Source organism: Tamandua tetradactyla, chromosome 15, assembly GCF_023851605.1.
Source record: "Tamandua tetradactyla isolate mTamTet1 chromosome 15, mTamTet1.pri, whole genome shotgun sequence".
NCBI classification, from domain to species: Eukaryota; Metazoa; Chordata; class Mammalia; order Pilosa; family Myrmecophagidae; genus Tamandua; species Tamandua tetradactyla.
In genome coordinates this window covers 16,798,447-16,818,685 of record NC_135341.1, presented here as the reverse complement: position 1 = coordinate 16,818,685, position 20,239 = coordinate 16,798,447, and the positions used below count along the sequence as shown (strand labels likewise).

General features: G+C 38.2%; 1 protein-coding gene and 1 pseudogene across 1 annotated transcript in view; one reads left to right on the top strand and one right to left on the bottom strand.

The window, feature by feature from the left end:
- The window catches only part of SUCLG2 (succinate-CoA ligase GDP-forming subunit beta), a 318,113-nt gene that overhangs the window by 103,521 nt on the left and 194,353 nt on the right, over positions 1-20,239 (bottom strand). Inside the window, exons 7-8 of the mRNA XM_077128756.1 lie at positions 20,096-20,192; positions 47-208 (exon numbers count right to left, since the gene is read on the bottom strand). Coding sequence (XP_076984871.1) covers positions 47-208; positions 20,096-20,192 — 259 coding nt within the window. The remainder of the gene's footprint in view (positions 1-46; positions 209-20,095; positions 20,193-20,239) is intronic.
- Positions 8,406-9,835, top strand: LOC143657717 (serine/threonine-protein kinase 4 pseudogene; annotated as a pseudogene).

Sequence of the window (20,239 nt, the reverse complement as noted above, 5' to 3'; positions counted from 1 at the left end):
CTGTAAAAATCTGCAAAGCATTCTATTGAAACAAGTACTTTCTTACCAAAGCAAGCAATGTTCCCATCCAGTCCTATGTATTTGAGATCATATTTGGCAGCTTCATTCTCAATGGGCTCATTCTCTGATTTGTCGTCCATGGCAAATATGTCCTTTTGTCGGAATTCTGCATTATCATCAAAGTTTATCTTGGCGTCAAAACAGACAACTAAATAAAGAAGAAAGGAACACACCTAAATATATCTTGAGGATTAAGTTCTCCAGATTGGCAAGCATGGGAGACAAAAAGGTAAGATATTGTCATTTTTATTCACGCTATAGGCAGGAGAAGATATTTTGGTTTTCATGACCTTTAAACTCTAGGGCTACAAAGACAAATTTGACATGATTCCTTTCTCAAGGAACTTACATTCTATTCTGTTTGTTGATCTTGGTCTAATAAAAAAAAAAACATCAAAAGTTGCCATCATAAAAGCTACAGACTGACATAGCTCACACTGCTTTGATTTGCTATTTTCATTTCATTTTTTAATTATTACTTAACCACTGAGCATCACCTTTCTCTTTAATGCAGAGAGAGTCTAGAAAATAACATTTAATCCTGTTGTCCTTCATTGTACTTCTAAGATTACAAAATGAAGCACTTGCTTAATCAGTATCCTCACTAATATTTCCAAAAGATATAGTAGGGAAAAAAGGCTGGACCAAAGTCAGAAGTTTTCTATTTGATTCTTAACTAACTCTGTATACCTTTGTACTTTGTAACTTTGTACCATTTCACCTTTGTACTTTTCCATCTGGGCTTCGATTTTCTTATTTGGAAGATGGGAATAACTAGCACTTGTCTGCTGATATAATTGCTTTGGGGGTTGCTAAAACTAGAACCATTCTGTTGATTTTCACAGGATCATCTTATGACTCTTGATCTAAGATTGATCAGGATGCCCTTCTTTATTAGCATTATTGTCTCCACCTTCTGCTTGATGGTAGAATTCTCCAACTATTTTAATGATCAACAGCCCTGGAACCAGTGAAACTCACTTGGTGATAAGCATGAACTAAAAAGTGCTTTTATGAGGGAGACTGTCTGTATGTATGACCAAGTAGAGGCTAGGGGGGACAGGAGTATATCTGGTGTAGGGGCTCTGATTCCTTTTATTATCTCTAAAATATAAAAACTACTTTTCTGTGATGACATTCAATAGCAACATTCTTTTACTTTATTTGGATGTTGACAGGCAGGATTCTCTGGCCAAGAATTCACAAATATTACTCATTCTTCTCCAGCACTGCTTCCATGCAACAACTCTTAAAATGGAAAAATCAGCTCTCGTCTATCTCCCTTAAAAGTAATGGCCAAGGAGTGCAAGGGTGGTTCAGTGGAAGAATTCTCACTGGGTTTGATTCCCGGTCCATGCACTCCCAAAAACAAACAAACAAACAAAAAGTTCAACAAATGGTGCTGCAATAATGTGATACTCACATGGAAAATGAATGAAATGTGACCCTGTAGCATACACACACACACACACACACACACACACACACACACACACACAAATAATAATAATAATAGGCAAATCTTTCTCTCTCTAAGCCCAACTCTGCAAGTAAAATCATTGCCCTCTTCCCTACATAAGACAGGACATTCAGCAGTAAAAGTCTCCCTGATGGCGTGGGTGATGCCGCCCAGGGATGAGCCTGGCCCTGGGCACTGTGGGATCAACAATACCATCCTGACCAAAAGGGGGAAGAGAAGTATAACAAATAAGGTATCAATGGCTGAGAGAGTTCAAATAGAGTTGAGAGGCTACACTGGAGGTCACTCTTAAGCAAGCTTCAGTTAGACACTGTTACTATCATAGCTTGCCAACCCCCAACCAAAACCTATCCTGCCAATCCTAAAAAACACTTCCACGCACTAGGGTAACTTTCCAGAAACCTACAACCTCCAGATGGCTCCCTGGGTCAGATAAAACCTGAAATGCAAAGGGGCTAGCCTCTCCAATACATCAACTAGTTCCATCCTGCTATCCCATATTATCAACAACCCCTTACAACATGAAAAAGTAAGAATGGGCACAGCCCAAATACCCCATAAAGGAGAAAAATCAAAGATAATGATGGAGTTATACAGAGAAGGTGTATTTTTAACAAATGAGTATGACTGCTGAATGATTATACTGGTATTTCTTTTGGTCTCTAGCATTTAGAGTAGCTAGAAGTAAAAACCTAAAATTGTGGTATTGTAACACAACAAACTCTGAATTCTGTTGTATAACTAATTGTTGCAATGTGCTTTGAAATTTATCCCTTTTTTGTATATGTTTTTTTCACGAAAAAAAAAGTCAATTGTGATGATTTAAAGAAAAAAAGCAATGACCAAAGACTCTTAGTCACATCTACTTCTAATGAAAAGAAAATATTTTGCTTTATAGGATCTTGGGGTTATAGGTTCAATGCAGAGGATTTTTCCAAGGGTCTCCCCACCATGGCTTGGGGTTATGTTTCTCAGAAAAATAGGTTCTTAATCTTAAACCATTTTAAGGAGTGTGTGAATCCACTGTAAATAAGATCTCTTCAAGGTGCTACTCAAATTAAGGTGTGGTCCAAGTGAATCAGATTGGGCTTTAATTTGAATTACTGGAGTCCTTTATAAACTGAAAGAAATTCAGAAAAAGAGACAAGCTACAGGCAGCAGCCAAAAGCTAGAAGTCAATGGAACCATGAAGACAAAAGAGAAAGTGCTGCCATAATGCCTTGTCATGTGATGGAAAAGTCAAGGAACCCCAAAGATCACCGTCCAGCCAGAAGATATCAAAGCAGGGAGAAAGCAAGTCTTCTAGCCTTTGAAACTGTGGGCCAATCAATTCCTGTCGTTAAGCCTAGCCTTTGTATGGTATTTGTTTTAGCAGCCAGGAAACTAAAAGAGATCTTTATACAAACCTATACAGAGCTGGCATATTAACATCCAGGGACACGTGGAATAAATAAAAGTCCAAACCACAGATCACTTAAAATAGCACTGTCTGACAAGAAATAACCTCTTATAGAATGTCTGCCTAAGTCCTCTGTCTTGCCACAAAACGCCCAACCACTTTGCCCATGCACTGAGAATACCTGAAACAAATGAGTAATTATTTTCCAGAATACTACAAATTTAATGATGGAACCCGAAAATTACTGAAGCAACTAGCCAATATTCTCTGCTTACTACCATGGCATTTTTCTCCACAGTTAATGACCAGCATAATAATCAATAGGAAAGCAACTTCATTCTTGGCTTTCCATTAGTTTATAAATATGTTTTAATGAAATTTACTAGTGATTTTAGCGCTTCCATTACTCACTGGCAAGACTACTTTTAACTGACACCTTTAAAATGAATGGGCAAAGGCTATCAAATTGGCTTCCTAAATGAAGAGTTTCAAATAAAAGAATTCTTGGTTGTGATCAATAAACCAGTAAATCAAAACAGTTTCAAGCTGATCTTTGCCCTTTCTAAAGACTACAGTTACAAGCTGCTTGAGAGAGAGCATAATTAACAGATGAGTATGCAAAATTCAGGAAGCAATCCTAGCTAAATGCCTGCAAAGCAAGATTTCAAAAGACCCTTACCTGTGGCTATAATATATGTGCCAAGTACAGAAAAAGAGTTCCCAGTTAGCTGAGTACCTTGAGAGAAATTTATAGCTAACTCAGGGCTTGAAGACAGTGACTGTGGGATAAAAAGGCTGTTTATCTACAATGGCCCCCTGCCAATTGTTTCCTCTCTGTAGAGAAATCTAAGTGATATAACTAAGTCAACGTATGTCTAGGCATTCTGGGAAGTTAAAAACCCTACATATATATGAGATAAGCAAGGGGACTGAAGAGCTACGAAAGGTGACTCAAAACCAAATTGCCATTATTAAGGCCTAAATATTTTGGGGGGGGAGTGGGGGAGGAATGGGTGTTAGTATAAAGCTCTTTGAAGAGGTATATGGACCCTCTCAGACACATACTGGCTATACCTGCTTAATTATCTCTAAAAGCAGCCCAAACACGAAAGTGCTTTCCTACGTTACTGGCTCAAGTCTATCATGTTCCATCAGCTAAGGGCTCATCCTTCCACTTGACCTCTTCATGGACAACTCTGACATCACACAAACACCTGGGTATGGATTACATCCCTTGCCATTTACTAGCCAGGGGACTCTGGGCACATAACCTCGCTTTAGCCCCCGTGCCTATAGGGATCAGATTATTTTCTACCACTTCGTATTGGTGGGAGGAGAGACCACGCAAATAGCCTAAGATACAGCCTGCACACAGTCGTCATACTCCCAACATGCCAGAGCTTTCTCAGACTGAGAGCCTCGAACCACTGGGGCCCAGGCTACAGAATTCTTCTCTTCCTATTTCATGAAATATTACCTGTCCCATATTCCATTTTTCTTATAATCCTGTGATTTGTTTATAGTAAACTTACTGTATACTAGATTTTGCTTATGTACAGGTTACCAATGGTTTCCAATAAAAGCCATCTTGCAAATTCAAAAAGAGTTTCTCAAAATAAGGATTTTCATGGTTGGCATTGCAGGCATCCTAACTGACAGAAAAGGAGATTTTTGCCTAAGGAAGCAGGATGAAGGGAGATGTCTTTAGTGACCCTCAAGTCACAAGGAGGTAACTTTGCCGTTGCATAGGGCCAGGGTGGCTACAGATGGATACAAACCAGAATGCCCCAAATATGAATCTAGTTCCGGGGTTAGTAAACTATGGCTCTCGGACCAGCCCTCACCTGTTTTTGTAAATAAAGTTTTACTGGAATGCAGCCTTGCCCATTCACTTCCATATTGTCTTAGGCTGCTTTTCCAAGACAACAGCTAAACTGAATAGCTGCAAGAGAGACCACATGGCTCACAAACCCTAAAATATTTACTAACTGGCCTTTTACAGAAAAAGTTTGCCAATCCCTACTAAATCACAATTCCCACTCATTTGTATACTGCTTTAACCAACTGATCTAACAGGTACTGGTGTCACATTTACTACAGTGAAGGAGAAACTGAGAAAAGAGCATCCTATTAGCATGAAAACAAAATAAATAAAATCCTGCAACTTACATAAAAGCAGATTAATCCTTGAGTATTGAATGACTCTTATATGCTTATTTCCTCCTCCTAAGACCCCAAGCTATTGTCTTTCAAGTATACTTCTAGAAATGGTGGATTAAAATGGATTGATGTCTATGTCAACAACAGGGCAATAAAATAAACTTGCCTGCCCAAGCCTTAGGTTTCTCATTTAATAAAACAACAACTATGGTAAAACGTATTTTTGGAGGGACTGAGCTTGGTTCAGATATACGGATTTTCAATGTCATATTAATGAAACCTCAACTCTATAGAAAATTCATTTTGAATAAAGGCCAGTCTGTGCCCAACGTGGGTGAAAAAAACATACCTATTAATATTTATAAAACAATTTTCACCATCAAAAGCACATTGTTACATGCGTGATAGATTATACAAATGAATTTTCTTTCTGAATATTAAAAAAAAAAGCCTCGGTACTTATATTCATAGAGTGTTTTTGTTGTTTTGTTTAGTGATGTGCGATTCTGTGAGCTGCTAATTCAACAGTCTTGATGGAGAACATGACTGGCAGTTAGAGGCCTCTGACCCTAGAGTTTTAACAGAAGAATGTGCCACAGAATTAAACAAAAGAAAAATACATTTCATACTCACACAAAAAAGAAACACAAAAACAGCAGGAAATAAGACTGCCATAATTAGTTTGAAAAATAATCTGTCTTCAAGCAATGTACTGCATTTGATTTGTGTGAATAACCATAATGTGCTATTGAAACGTGCCTTGCCAAGATGGCCTTAAAATGCTGATACTTTCAAATTAGTTCTACTTTCTATTAAATGTTGCTGTTCCAGGAGTTCTGTGCTTTTTAGAACTTTCTTTAGTTGCTGTGAAAAGAGAAAATAGATATGAGGTGGGGAGGGGAGGGAAGAGAACTGAAAATATTCTTGAAAATAGAGTATGAAGAGAGAAACAGAGAAACACCCACCACCAACATGGGCACTTGCAAACAGGAATCAACAAGGTGGTTATTTCGGGAAATCAATCTGAAGAAAGAAAAGAATCTGATGTACCAGTTAACTTTCTATCACCCCACCTTAATACTCAAGGAATCTTGGCTAGATAGACACTGTTTTAAATGTGGTCTCATTCCTTTAGTGAAGTAGGGCTCTAACTGATTGAGAGCAGGAACTCTTAACCTTGGGACTCCTGATACACTGGTGTGATTTTCTATGTAGTGGGAGCTATCTTGTTCATTGTGGGATGTTTAGCAGTATCCCTGGCCTGTACCCACTGGATGCCAGTACCACTCCCAATTATAACAACCAAACATGCCCCCAGACATGTCAAATGTCTCCTGGCAGACAAAATGGTCTTTCCCCTCCCTAATGGAGAACGAGGGCCTTAGAGACACAAGAGAAAGGAGCCTTTGTGCAGGCAGAGCTGGCTAAGGGTGGGAAGAAATGAAACGTGATGCTAAAGCTTAGCACACATTGTAAAATAAATGCCTTAATCAATTAATGTTAATTAAATAAAACCTTATTTCTTACTTGGCCACAGGTTTAATGGATTAATTATGGCATTGTAGTTGTACAAGCAAGGAAAATATAATAAGGTTCTCTTTATTAACAGTTTACTTTCATTTCAATAAAGTAAAAAACTGGTAGACATGTTTTGATTCAGTTTTGCTTTTTCTGCTGTGGAAATGTGTTCCTCCTACACCACATGTTTCTCACTGAGTGACTGGTCTAGGAGTGGGCATGTGACTCCAGCTGGGCTGACCATTTGAAAGGATTGCTATGGTTGCTAGAGGCAAGTAAAGGAATCTTGGTGCCATCTTGGCTGCCAGCCCCAGAGACCCTGGCTAAGGAAGAAACCAATTCAGAAGTAAGCAGGGCTTAGCGAAAGACCAGAGAATGGCTGATTCCCTTCAGACCTGAAGCCAACTCACTCCTTAGACTTCCCTGTCAAAGAAGTCAAATCCACCTTCCCCCATTTTTTAACAAAGGCTAGGCTGATGAAGGTGAGCAGCCAATACAGTCCCAATAGCCCCTAATCTGCATAAATCAGTACAGCCAAATTATATTCTTTGAATCAGATTATTAGATATTGAAAAAAACAATTCTTGGACTGCAGTTTTTTATCCATGTCAAAAATTGCCCATGGGTAACCTAGCAGTGTAGATGTTACGAAGGCTGCTGCTCATGAAAACTGTGCATCACCTGTCATAAAACCATATGACCAATAAACTGGATTTAAAAAGAAAAAGGCAACACTTCTCAGTGAGGAATGGAAGACTGAAGAAATACATTTACAAAGAGGCCGTCTGATGAACAGTTGTAAAGTAAAAATGTGTGATGTAATACTGAGCTACTTAAACTTATAATCAAAAGAGTAATTATTAAATCAAAGTTTTAATGTGAAGGGCCATATGTTCTGCTATTACAGATAGAAATGGAAATAATTTAAACATTAAGATGATCAATATCGCAAAGGTAGAAACGACTACTTTTATAGCTCCTAAATAAAGAATTGCGTTAGGGGATTGTGACAATGATGAAGATCAATTTGTACATTTGGTCATTAATCACTATTTCCTAATTGGACTTAATTTGACTACTGCTCATTAGAGTGATAAACCAACACACTCATTTAATTGTGATTATAATTCAATAGCTGAACTTTTATGGTACAATGAACAAATTAATAGCTAAAGATAATTTTGCTCTTAAAAATATCACATAAGACTTGTTTTAATGTACTGCATACAATGTATTTTATGATGCTTCCTTCTAAAAAAAAACTCAGTAGTTTTCCTTTATCTTAATAATTAAAAGGTAAAATTCAGATGTCATGAGGTTTTGCACACGCCTTCTAGGAAAAGGTTCTCCTGCTCCCTGCCACCAGATCACAGCCTGTGACTGAATCAAAATAGTATTATAGTCTGATTTTTATCTCACTCCATTGCAGAACTTCCTTCTGTAATTTTATTTTATTTTTGATTGCTGTGTGCACTAGGGGTCACATTTCATTCTTTTTCCAAGTGAATATCCCATTATTGCCACACTATTTGTTGTATGTTTTTTTTTTTTTGCGTGCATGGGCTAGGAATCAAACTGAGTCTTCCACTGAACTACCCATGCACCCACACCCAACTTCCTTAAAAAAAAAGAAAAAAGTCTTGTTGCTTATGAATACCAGTTTTAAAAATACATGATCCACACCCAGTAGGGATGGAAAGCAGAAGTGCGGAGGGTCTGTGGGGCAGGCGCGAGGAGGTCCCAGGGGAGCATGGAGCAGTGAGCAGTTCGGGCATTGCCAGCCACACCATGGAGACAGGGCAGCTGAGGAACCCTCCATACAGGCAGCTAAAAAGTTGAATGAAGATAATTTAACCAAACAACCAGAAGAAGGTTTTGATGTCTTAGAGAAACCTGGAGAAGGATCCTATGGCTGTGTATAAAGCTTTTTATAAAGAGACTGGTCAGACTTGTTATTAAGCAAGTTCCTGTGGAAGCAGACCTGTAACAGATAAAGAAATCTCTATAATGCAGCAATGTGACAGTCCTCAGGTAGCAAATATGACAGCAGTTATTTAAAGAACAAAGACTTGTGGATCGTTATGGAATAGTGTGGGGCTGGTTCTGTGTCTGACATCATTCGATTACAAAATAAAACATTAACAGAAGATGAAATTGCTAATACTAACAACCCACACTTTAAAGGACTGGCATACCTTCATTTTATGAGGAAAATCCATCAAGATATCAAGGCAGGAAGCATTTTGCTAAATACAGAATGACATGCAAAACTTACAGATTGTGGAGTAGCAGGTCAACTCGCAGATACCATTGCCAAGTGATTGGAATAGCATTTTGGATGGCTCCTGAAGTGATTCAGGAAACTGGGTATAACTGTGGCAGACGTCTAGTCGCTGGGAATAACTGCAGTATAAATGGCTGAAGAAAAGCCCCCATATGCTGATATCCATCCAATGAGGGCAATCTTCATGATTCCTACAAGTCCTCCTCCCACATCTCAGAAGGTAGAGGTGTGGTCAGATAAACGTTATGGATTTTGTGAAGCAGTGTCCTATAAGGACCCCTGAGCAGAGAGCCACAGTCACTCATCTCCCACAGCACCCATTTGTCAAGAGTGCCAAAGGAGTCTCAAGACTGTGGGACTTAATGAAGCCATAGATGTGAAGCTGAAATGCCAGGAAATCCAGCAGCGGGAGGTGGACCAAGACAATGAAGAAAATCAGAGGAGGATGAAATGGATTCTGGCACGATGGTTTGGGCAGGGGATGATGAGATGGGCACTGTCTGACTTGCCAACACCAAGAATGATGGGGCCACAGTATGTTGAGCATGATGATGTGCTGTTGTGACACTGGGCCCCATGGTGATCCATGCTAAGGAAGAGGAAGGTACTATGAAAAGAAGGGATGAGACCATGCAGCCTGTACAACCATCTTTCCTTGAATACTCTGAACAAAAAGAAAAGGAAAATAAGATCAACAGCTCTGGCAAGAGTGTATCTGGCCTACTGAAAAATTTCTTCAGATTGGAAATACCACAGGATGGACACTAAGAGTTTCTTAAGAGTTGGATCGTGGAGGACCTTTAGAAGAAGCTCCTGGCTCTTGACCCCCATAATGGAGTTGGAGATCGAAGAGAACAAATAGAAGTACCAGTCCAAGCAGCAGCCAATCCTGGATATCACTGAGGCCAAGAAGCGGCGGCAACAAAACCTCTGAGCAAGCCCAGGCTGGGAGTGTCCCCAACTCCACCCCAGGCCATCAGCGAACTCGATGAACTGCTCACCACTCAAGTTTGTCAGTCAACAGTTCTGCTCTGTCATTTCTCCACAGCACCTCTGTGAACTCAGAAACACGTACCAGAGGGAAGGGCTACTGACAGTGTGCCCTCTTGATGTGTGAACTTACAGTGGTTAGGTATATTATTCCAAAGGACTTCTATTGACACTTATAGACTCAAGAATTTTAAACCCCAGGAACAGAGACTCCTAGTTGAGTGACAGCTGGGAAACTTTTATGTTATCTTTGTTTTTCCTTTCCCAATAGCTTTTAATTGTTCTTTCTGGAAGACTCTTTAAAAATATATAACTATCCATATATATATATGTTATAAATAGATTCCCCACTCAGTTTGGTGGCATCTATGTTAGGTACAGTTTTAAACAGGAGTCAAGTCTAACAGGCAAGTAAGTTTTAAAAATCAAAGCTTCCAGTGTGCTTCCCTCACTCAATCTGCCTCAGCCTCTCTGTTTTTTAAACGAAGGACTTGCACTTGGCCAAAGAGGAGAGGAATGCACGTTTTCTCCTGCCCTAGGCTAGATCTAAGTAAAAGAAGGTTTGGTTCTTCCTCATAAATGTTCTTGGGTCGTGAACGTTGATTTGGAGTTTATCATGTTTCAAGCATGTGTGTCCTCAACGTGCTGGTCCAACAAAGCAGACTGCTCAACAGCCTGGCTAAACAGAGCCCTCTGGCCAGAAGCCAATTTGTTTTGGATCTGATAAATTTTCTGATGAAGTCATAAAAAGGGAGAGGAGCAAGTCCTAGTCATTTTTTTCTTTAATACCAAATTCAGGTATTAGCTTACTATTATTGAGGCCTTAGTTTCAGTCATGCTTAAGCACTTGTGACTCAAGCTTCCAAAAAATTCTGAGACTAATATATTCTCTGTTTCCAAGAAACAATGACCCATATATTATTGTGTCATTAAAAAAAGCTCAAATTCTCTAAGAATATCTTACTTGCTTCCCTGTAATTTCAAAGCATATTTCTGTCCCTCCCCTTTCACACTTTCTCCAGCCACCAATTGGATGGATGAATGTATTGCTGGCTGGCTGGCTAGATAGACAGACAGACAGATAAAACCAAAAATCCAAAGCAATTTAAGAACTTTTGCCCTTAAGGCCTATCAACATGGGTTTGACTAAGGAAACTAATAAAGTATCCTTTAAATAATGAAAAAACAAAACAAAACAAAAAAATACAGCCTTGATTCCTTGAGGGTGCAGCTTCTGATCCAGGAAACAATTGTTTAGCACCTACCACATGTCAGAAATTTATTGTACTACTTAATACTCAGCAGTTCTTACCAACGTCAGGAATTAGAGAGGTGACATCACTAAAGACCATACAGATATTATAGGTTAATTAAATATTATAAATAACTTCATGTTAATAAATTGAATAATTTAAATTAAAAGGACAGATTCCTTGAAAGGTACAAAGTAGCAAAGTTTACTCAAGAAGAAATGGATCATGTGAATAGCCCTATTTTTATTAAAAATAACTCTGGAAGATATAGGTATTGTCCTCATTTTAGAGATGAGGAAACGGAGGTACAAAGAGGTGAAGTTTGTTGCTTAAGGTTACACAGCTAGAACATGGCAGAGGAAGGGTTCAAATCCAGGTCTTCTGACTCTTACTCCAGTGCTCTTTCTAGCACACAATAATTGCCTCTAAAGATTGCAGTTCCTTATTTACTGGAAAATCATTCCTGCACAATCCATCCCCAACCCCATCCTTTCTTAAGCAATATGCCCGTGTTTTTATCAGGATTATGTTGAATATCTTTGCAATCATATTTTTGTTTATGCTAGGGAAAAACATCACTTCTATGAGCTTGCATTTGGATGAACTTGGGGAAAAAATAAAAGCTGAGATGCTATTGCGGGTGTACAACTTAAAAATGTAAAGATGGTAGCTTTAACTTTTTTGTAACAAATACTAATAACACTGGCTTAAGTGCTGACATGAAATGCTGTTTGGTAAGGTTTAGATGTATATAATCTTATCAAGGTCAGCAGTTTGTATATGTAGCTTCTTTCTTTTTTTTAAAATTTATTTATTAGTTAAAAAATAAAGAAACAAAATAAAACAACACACATAATCAGTAATTCACAATATTATCACTTAGTTGCATAGTCATCATTTCTTAGAACATTTGCATTAATTCAAAAAAGAAATAAAAAAGACAATAGAAAAAGAAATAAAATGAACACAGGAAAGAAAAAAAAAAAAAAGATTATACCTACCATACCCCTTACCCCTAGCTTTCATTGATCACTAGCATTTCAAACTAAATTTATTTTAACATTTGTTCCCCCTATTATTTATTTTTATTCCATATGTTCTACTCCTTTGCTGACAAGGTAGATAAAAGGAGCATCAGACACAAGGTTTTCACAATCATACAGTCACATTGTGACAGCTGTATCATTATTCAATCATCCTCAAGAAACATGGCTACTGGAACACAGCTCTACATTTTCAGGCAGTTCCCTTCAGCCTCTCCATTACATCTTGAATAACAAGATGATATCTACTTGATGCATAAGAATAACCTCCAGGATAACCTCTTGACTCTGTTTGGAATCTCTCAGCCATTGACACTTTGTCTCATTTACCTCTTCCCCCTTTTGGTCAAGAAGGTTTTCTCAATCCCTTGACGCTAAGTCTCAGCTCATTCTAGGGTTTTTCTCAATCCCTATGCTGAGTCTCAGCTCATTCCAATATCTCTGTCCCACGCTGCCAGAAAGGTCCATACCCCTGGGAGTCAAGTCCCATGTAGAGAGGGGTAGGGTGGTGAGACTGCTCGTTTTGTTGGGTGGAGAGAGAGAGGCCATATCTGAGCAACAAAAGAGGCTCTCTTGGGGGTGACTCTTAGGCCTAAATTTTAAGTAAACTTGACCTACCCTTTATGGGGTTAAGTTTCATATGAACAAACCCCAAGACTGGGGGCTCAGCCTATAGCTTTGGTTGTCCACACTGCTTGTGAGAATATCAAGAATTCAACTTGGGGAAGTTGAATTTCTCCCCATTCTCACCACTCCCCGAAGAGGGTTTTGCAGATACTTTTCCACTCACTGATCAAATCAGTCTGGATTCATCGGGGCATCACTCTGGACAAACCAGCAAAATCTCATGTCCTACCTGAGATTCCAAGTACTTATGGCATTCAATCAAACTATATACATAAGTTATATCAGGAAATGCACTAGTCAAAATATAAATTTTGTAACAAACATTTTTTGCTTTAGTCTCACACAGAAGGTGACATTTGAAAATATTAATTACCATCTATTTTCAGTACCCTGCAATAATGACATTCCTTTGTTCTTCCTCATGCAAAAACATTTTTAAAATTATACCTTGTACATTTCACTATTATTATACACTCTAGGCATTCCTAGATTATACCGTCTCGATCTTTAACATCTATCTTTCTTGCTGATTTCATTTATGTCCCCAGCCCTCCTCCTTCTATCATTCTCACATGCAGCTTCATTCAGTGTTTTAACATAATTGCATTACAATTAGGTAGTATTGTGCTATCTATTTCTGAGTTTTTGTATCCAGTCCCATTGCACAGTCTGTATCCCTTCAGCTCCAATTACCCAATATCTTACCCTATTTCTATCTCCTGATGGTCTCTGTTACCAACAAAATATTGTAAGTTTATTCACTAATGTCAGTTCATATCAGTGAGACCATACAGTATTTGTCCTTTAGTTTTTGGCTAGTCTCACTCAGCATAATGTTCTCAAGGTCCATACATGTTGTTACATACTTCATAAATTTATTCTGTCTTAAAGTTGCATAATATTCCATTGCATGTTTATACCACAATTTATTTAGCCACTCATCTGTTGATGGACATTTTGGCTGTTTCCATCTCCTTGCAATTGTAAATAATGCAGCTATAAACATTGGTGTGCAAATGTCTGTTTGTGTCTTTGCCCTTATGCCCTCTGAGTAGATACCTAGTAATGGTATTGCTGGGTCATATGGCAATTCTATATTCAGCTTTTTGAGGAACCGCCAAACTGCCTTCCACAGTGGTTGCACCATTTGACATTCCCACCAACAGTGAATAAGTGTGCCTCTTTCTCCACATCCTCTCCAGCACTTGTCATTTTCTGTTTTGTTGGTAATGGCCATTCTGGAGGGTGTGAGATGATATCTCATTGTGGTTTTGATTTGCATTTCTCTAATGGCCAGGAATGTTGAACATCTCTTCATGTGCCTTTTGGCCATTTGTATTTCCTTTTCTGAGAAGTGTCAGTTTAAGTCTTTTTCCCATTTTGTAATTGGATTGGATGTCTTTTTGTTGTTGAATTGAACAATCTCTTTATAAATTCTGGATACTAGACCTTTATCTGATATGTCGTTTTCAAATATTGTCTCCCCATTGTGTGGGATGTCTTTTTACTTTCTTGATAAAGTTCTTTGAGGCACAAAAGTGTTTAATTTTGAGGAGTTCACATTTCTTTCTTTCTTTCTTCAGTGCTCTTGCTTTAGGTGTAAGGTCTATAAACCCACCTCCAATTATAAGATTTATAAGATATTTCCCTACATTTTCCTCTAATTGTTTTATGGTCTTAGACCTAATGTTTGGATTTTTTATCCATTTTGAGTTAACTTTTGTATAGAGTGTGAGATACGGGTCCTCTTTTATTCTTTTGCATATGGATATCCAGTTCTCTAGGCATCATTTATTGAAGAGACTGTTCTGTCCCAGGTGAGTTGGCTTGACTGCCTTATCAAAGATCAAATGTCCATAGATGAGAGGGTCTATATCTGAACACTCTATTCAATTCCTTTGTTCAATATATCTTTCTTTATGACAGAACCATGCTGTTGTGACCGCTGTGGGTTCATAATATGCCTTAAAGTCCGGCAGCGTGAGACCTCCAGCTTCGTTTTTTATACTCAAGATACTTTCAGCAATTTGGGGCACCCTTCCATCTATTTAGGTCTTCCGTGATTTCTTTTAACAGTTTCTTGTAGTTTTCTTTGTATAGGTCTTTTGTCTCTTTAGTTAAATTTATGCCTAAGTATTTTATTCTTTTAGTTGCAATTGTAAATGAAATTCGTTTCTTGAGTTCCCCCTCAGATTGTTCATTACTAGTGTATAAAAACACTACAGATTTTTGAATGTTGATCTTGAAACCTGCCACTTTACTGTACTCGTTTATCAGCTCTAGTAGTTTGCTGTGGATTTTTCAGGGTTTTCGACATATAGTATCATATCATCTGCAAACAGTGATAGTTTTGCTTCTTCCTTTCCAATTTTGATGCGTTGTATTCCTTTTTCTTGTTAATTGCTCTGGCTGGAACTGCCCACACCATGTTGAATAACAATGGCAATAATGGACATCCTTGTCTTATTCCTGATCTTAGGGGGAAAGTTTTCAGTTTTTCCCCATTGAGGATGATATTACCTGTGGGTTTTTCATATATTCTCTTTATCATTTTAAGGAAATTCCCTTGTATTCCTATCCTTTGAAGTGTTTTTCAACAGGAAAGGATGTTGAATTTTGTCAAATGCCTTCTCTGCATCAATTGAGATGATCATGTGATTTTTCTGCTTTGATTTGTTGATATGGTGTATTACATTAATTGATTTTCTTATGTTGAACCATCCTTGCATACCTGGGATGAATCCTACTTGGTCATGATGTATAATTCTTTTAATGTGTTGCTGGATTCGATTTGCTAGAATTTTGTTGAGGATTTTTGCATCTATATTCATTAGAGAGATTGGCCTGTAGTTTTCTTTTTTTGTAATATATTTGCCTGGTTTTAGTATGAGGGTGACGTTGGCTTCATAGAATGAATTAGGTAGCTTTCCCTCCACTTCAATTTTTTTGAAGAGTTTGAGCAGGACTGGTACTAATTCCTTCTGGAATGTTTGGTAGAATTCACATGTGAAGCCGTCTGGTCCTGGACTTTTCTTTTTGGGAAGCTTTTTAATGACTGACTCAATTTCTTTACTTGTGATTGGTTTGTTGAGGTCACCTATTTCTTCTTGAGTCAAAGTTGGTTGTTCATGCCTTTCTAGGAAGTTGTGCATTTCATCTACATTGTTGTATTTATTAGCAGACAGTTGTTCACAGTATCCTGTTATTACCTCCTTTATTTCTGTGGGGTCAGTGGTTATGTCTCCTCTTCCATTTCTGATCTTGTTTATTTGCATCCTCTCTCTTCTTCTTTTTGTCAATCTTGCTAAGGGCCCATCGATCCTATTGATTTTCTCATAGAATCAACTTCTGGTTTTATTGATATTCTTAATTGTTTTCATGTTCTTAATTTCATTTATTTCTGCTCTAATCTTTATTATTTGTTTCCTTTTGTTTGCTTTGGGGTTAGTTTGCTGTTCTTTCTCCAGTTCTTCCAAGTGGACAATTACTTCCTGAATTTTTGCCCTTTCTTCTTTTTTGATATAGGCATTTAGGGCAATAAATTTCCCTCTTAGTACTGCCTTTGCTGCATCCCATAAGTTTTGATATGTTGTGTTTTCATTGTCATTTGCCTTGAGATATTTATTGATTTCTCTTGTAATTTCATCCTTGACCCACTGGTTGTTTAAGAGTGTGTTGTTGAGCCTCCACATATTTGTGGATTTTCTGGTGCTCTGCCTATTATTGATTTCCAACTTCATTCCTTCATGATCTGAGAAAGTGTTGTGTATGATTTCGATCTTTTTAAATTTGTTGAGACTTGCTTTGTGACCCAGCATATGGTCTATCTTTGAGAATGATCCATGAGCACTTGAGAAAAAGGTGTATCCTGCTGTTGTGGGGTGTAATGTCCTATAAACGTCTGTTAAGTCTAGCTCGTTTATTGTAATATTCAAATTCTCTGTTTCTTTATTTATCCTCTGTCTAGATGTTCTGTCCATTGATGAGAGTGGGGAATTGAAGTCTCCAACTATTATGGTAGATGTGTCTATTTTCCTTTTCAATGTTTGCAGTGTTTGCCTCATGTATTTTGGGGCATTCTGGTTCGGTGCATAAATATTTATGATTGTTATGTCTTCATGTTGAATTGTTCCTTTAATTAGTACATAGTACCCTTCTTGTCTCTTCTAACTGTTTTACATTTGAAGTCTAATTTGTTGTATATTAGTATAGCTACTCCTGTTCTTTTCTGGTTGTTATTTGTATGAAATATTTTTTCCCAACCTTTTACTTTCAACCTATGTTTATCTTTCGGTCTAAGATGTGTTTCCTGTAGACAGCATATAGAAGGATCCTGCTTTTTAAACCATTCTGCCAGTCTATGTCTTTTGATGGGGAGTTCAATCCATTAACATTTAGTGTTATTACTGTACAGGTAGTACTTTCTTCTACCATTTTGCCTTTTGTATTTTATATATCATATCTAATTTTCCTTCTTTCTACACTTTTCTCCACACCTCTCTCTTCTGTCTTTTTTATCTGTCTCTAGCGCTCCCTTTAGTATTTCTTGCAGAGCTGGTCTCTTGGTCACACATTCTCTCAGTGATTTTTTTTGTCTGAAAATGTTTTAATTTCCCCCTCATTTTTGAAGGACAATTTTGCTGGATATAGAATTCTTGGTTGGCAGTTTTTCTCTTTTAGTAAATTAAATATATCATCCCACTGTCTTCTCGCCTGCATGGTTTCTGCTGAGAAATCTACACATAGTATTATTGGGTTTCCCTTGTATGTGATGGATTGTTTTTCTCTTGCTGCTTTCAAGATCCTCTCTTTCTCTTTGACCTCTGACATTCTGACTAGTAAGTGTCTTGGAGAACGTCTATTTGGATCTATTCTCTTTGGGGTACGCTGCACTTCTTGGATCTGTAATTTTAAGTCTTTCATAAGAGTTGGGAAATTTTCAGTGATAATTTCTTCCATTAGTTTTTCTCCTCCTTTTCCCTTCTCTTTCCTTCCGGGACACCCACAACGTGTATATTTGTGCACTTCATATTGTCATTCAATTCCCTGAGTATCTGCTCAATTTTTTCCATTTTTTTCCATATAGTTTCTGTTTCTTGTCGGATTTCAGGTGTTCCATCCTCCAGTTCACTAATCCTAACCTCTGTCTCTTGAAATCTACCATTGTAGGTTTCCATTGTTTTTTTTCATGTCTTCTACTGTATCTTTCATTCCCATAAGTTCTGTGATTTGTTTTCTCAGACTTTCCATTTCTTCTTTTTGTTCATTCCTTGCCTTCTTCATATCCTCCCTCAATTCATTGATTTGGTTTTTGATGAGGTTTTCCATGTCTGTTCATATATTCTGAATTAATTGTTTCAGCTCTTGTATCTCATTTGAACTATTGGTTTGTTCATTAGACTGGGCCATATCTTCAATTTTCCTGGTATGATTGGTTATTTTTTGCTGGCGTCTAGACATTTAATTACCTTAATTAGTTTATTCTGGGGATTGCTTTCACTTATCTTACCTAGGGTTTTCTTGCTAGATGAATTTGTTGTCTATCTGTTCTTTGAAGTTCAGTTCAGCTTTTTCTGGACCTCTAGCTTACGTTTTGTTTAACAGAGGATAATTTTTCAGTTCTTGTTTTCTTGTATCTTACCCTGCTTGCATGGTGCCTTTTCCCTCCCCACCCTGAGGAGGGTCTACGTAGGTATTATAGACTCCAGCCGGGTTTTTGCAGACTAAACTGGCCTCCTATCAGGGAGAAGGAGTCACCTGCATCAGTTTTCCCTGAGGGTGAGACCCAGCAGGTTAAAAGACTTTCCTGTGAAGTCTCTGGGCTCTGTTTTTCTAATCCTGCCCAGTATGTGGCGCTTGTCTGCCTGCAGGTCCCACCAGCAAAAGATGTTGTGGCACCTTTAAGTTTGGAAGACTTTCCCTGCTGGGGGCATGGTGGAGACAGAGGAGAGGTTGTAGGCTGGTTTTAATGGCTTCAAATTGCCAAGCCCTGGGATCTGAAATCCTTGAGGGAGGGATTCCACCTGAGATGGGCTTCACCCATTCCCTGGGGAAGGCACAGGTGGGTGACAGCCCTGAACGCAGTCCATTTCTGCCTATGCCTGGGGCAGTTGCAGCCCGAGAAGTCCCGCCACTGAATCCAGAGGTGGCCAAGCCTCCGTAGAAAGACAGCAACAAAAACCTCCGTTTCCTCCCCTTTCCTCTTTTTCCGTTAGCCCAGTGAGCGACTTCTGTCTTGACCAGGTTTAGAGTCTCTTTCCTTTCCTTCTGGGAAGCCACCTGTGGGGGAGGGGCGCCGGGCGCTGCAGCCTGGGAAACTCACTGTTTTGGGGAGGCTTGCAGCCGGTCCAGCTGGTCCAGACTGGGGTACGCTGTGTGTGTGGTCACTGACGTGGCTCCGGGAGCTGTTCTGTACTGTTTCTGGTTATTTAGTAGTTGTTCTGGAGGACAAAGTAAAACGTGCACATTGCTAAGCCACCATCTTGGCCCCTCCTGTAGCTTCTTTCTTTACCTTTTAAAAAAATTTTTGAGATGCTTCCTATGTGCTTTTATGTTAGAATTGCTCTCAATCCTTTTTGTTCCTCGCACCTTGTCAGCTTTGATGTTTTAAATAAATTCTACCTTAGACTAAAAAAACACAAACAAGTAAAAAAAAAGAATCTATCTATCTATCTGTATATATATATATATATATATATATATATATATATATATATATATATATATATATATATATATATATATATATATATATGATCCACAAACATCTCCTTCCTTCACCTTCTGTGGATGTTGGTGACCAAGTAAGGTGAAGAGTTAGACTCTGGGCACCAGGGACTTCACCAAGATGATGTATCACCAGCATGGGGCACAAGGTGAGATTAATTATATATTTAAGCAAATTGAAAAGCTTCAGAAAGCTCAGTTCCATAAAAGCAGGTGTATTCATTACACCCACGTCTAATAGTTCCCATTCTCACCCAAATCCTTATCACACATCAGGTCTGAAAAAATGAAGGGGAGTGAATGGATGTTTCTAAGTAAAAAAAGAAGTAGCTTCCTCTGAGGCATGGCATTTGGCTGCAAGCAAACCCAAGTATGCTAGTAATGAAATGTTCAACTGCATCATGGGTGCATTTGAAACTATGGCAGAAATTAAATTAATACTAGAAATGAATGCAAAGCTATTGGTACAGTCTTTTATAATGTGCATAAATAACTATATATAAATATATATATATATATTCACTTGTTTTCTCTGTTTTAATTTTTTTTTTTTACCTTGTCCTTCTGGTGTTTCACCAAAGGGATTCACTTCCACCTGGGTAGCATCAATTTTCAGAAAGAGATTATACAGCTTCTTAATCTGATCTGCAGCCTGCATGTGATCAAGTACAGCAGAGTTACACCAAAGCAGTAAAAGGA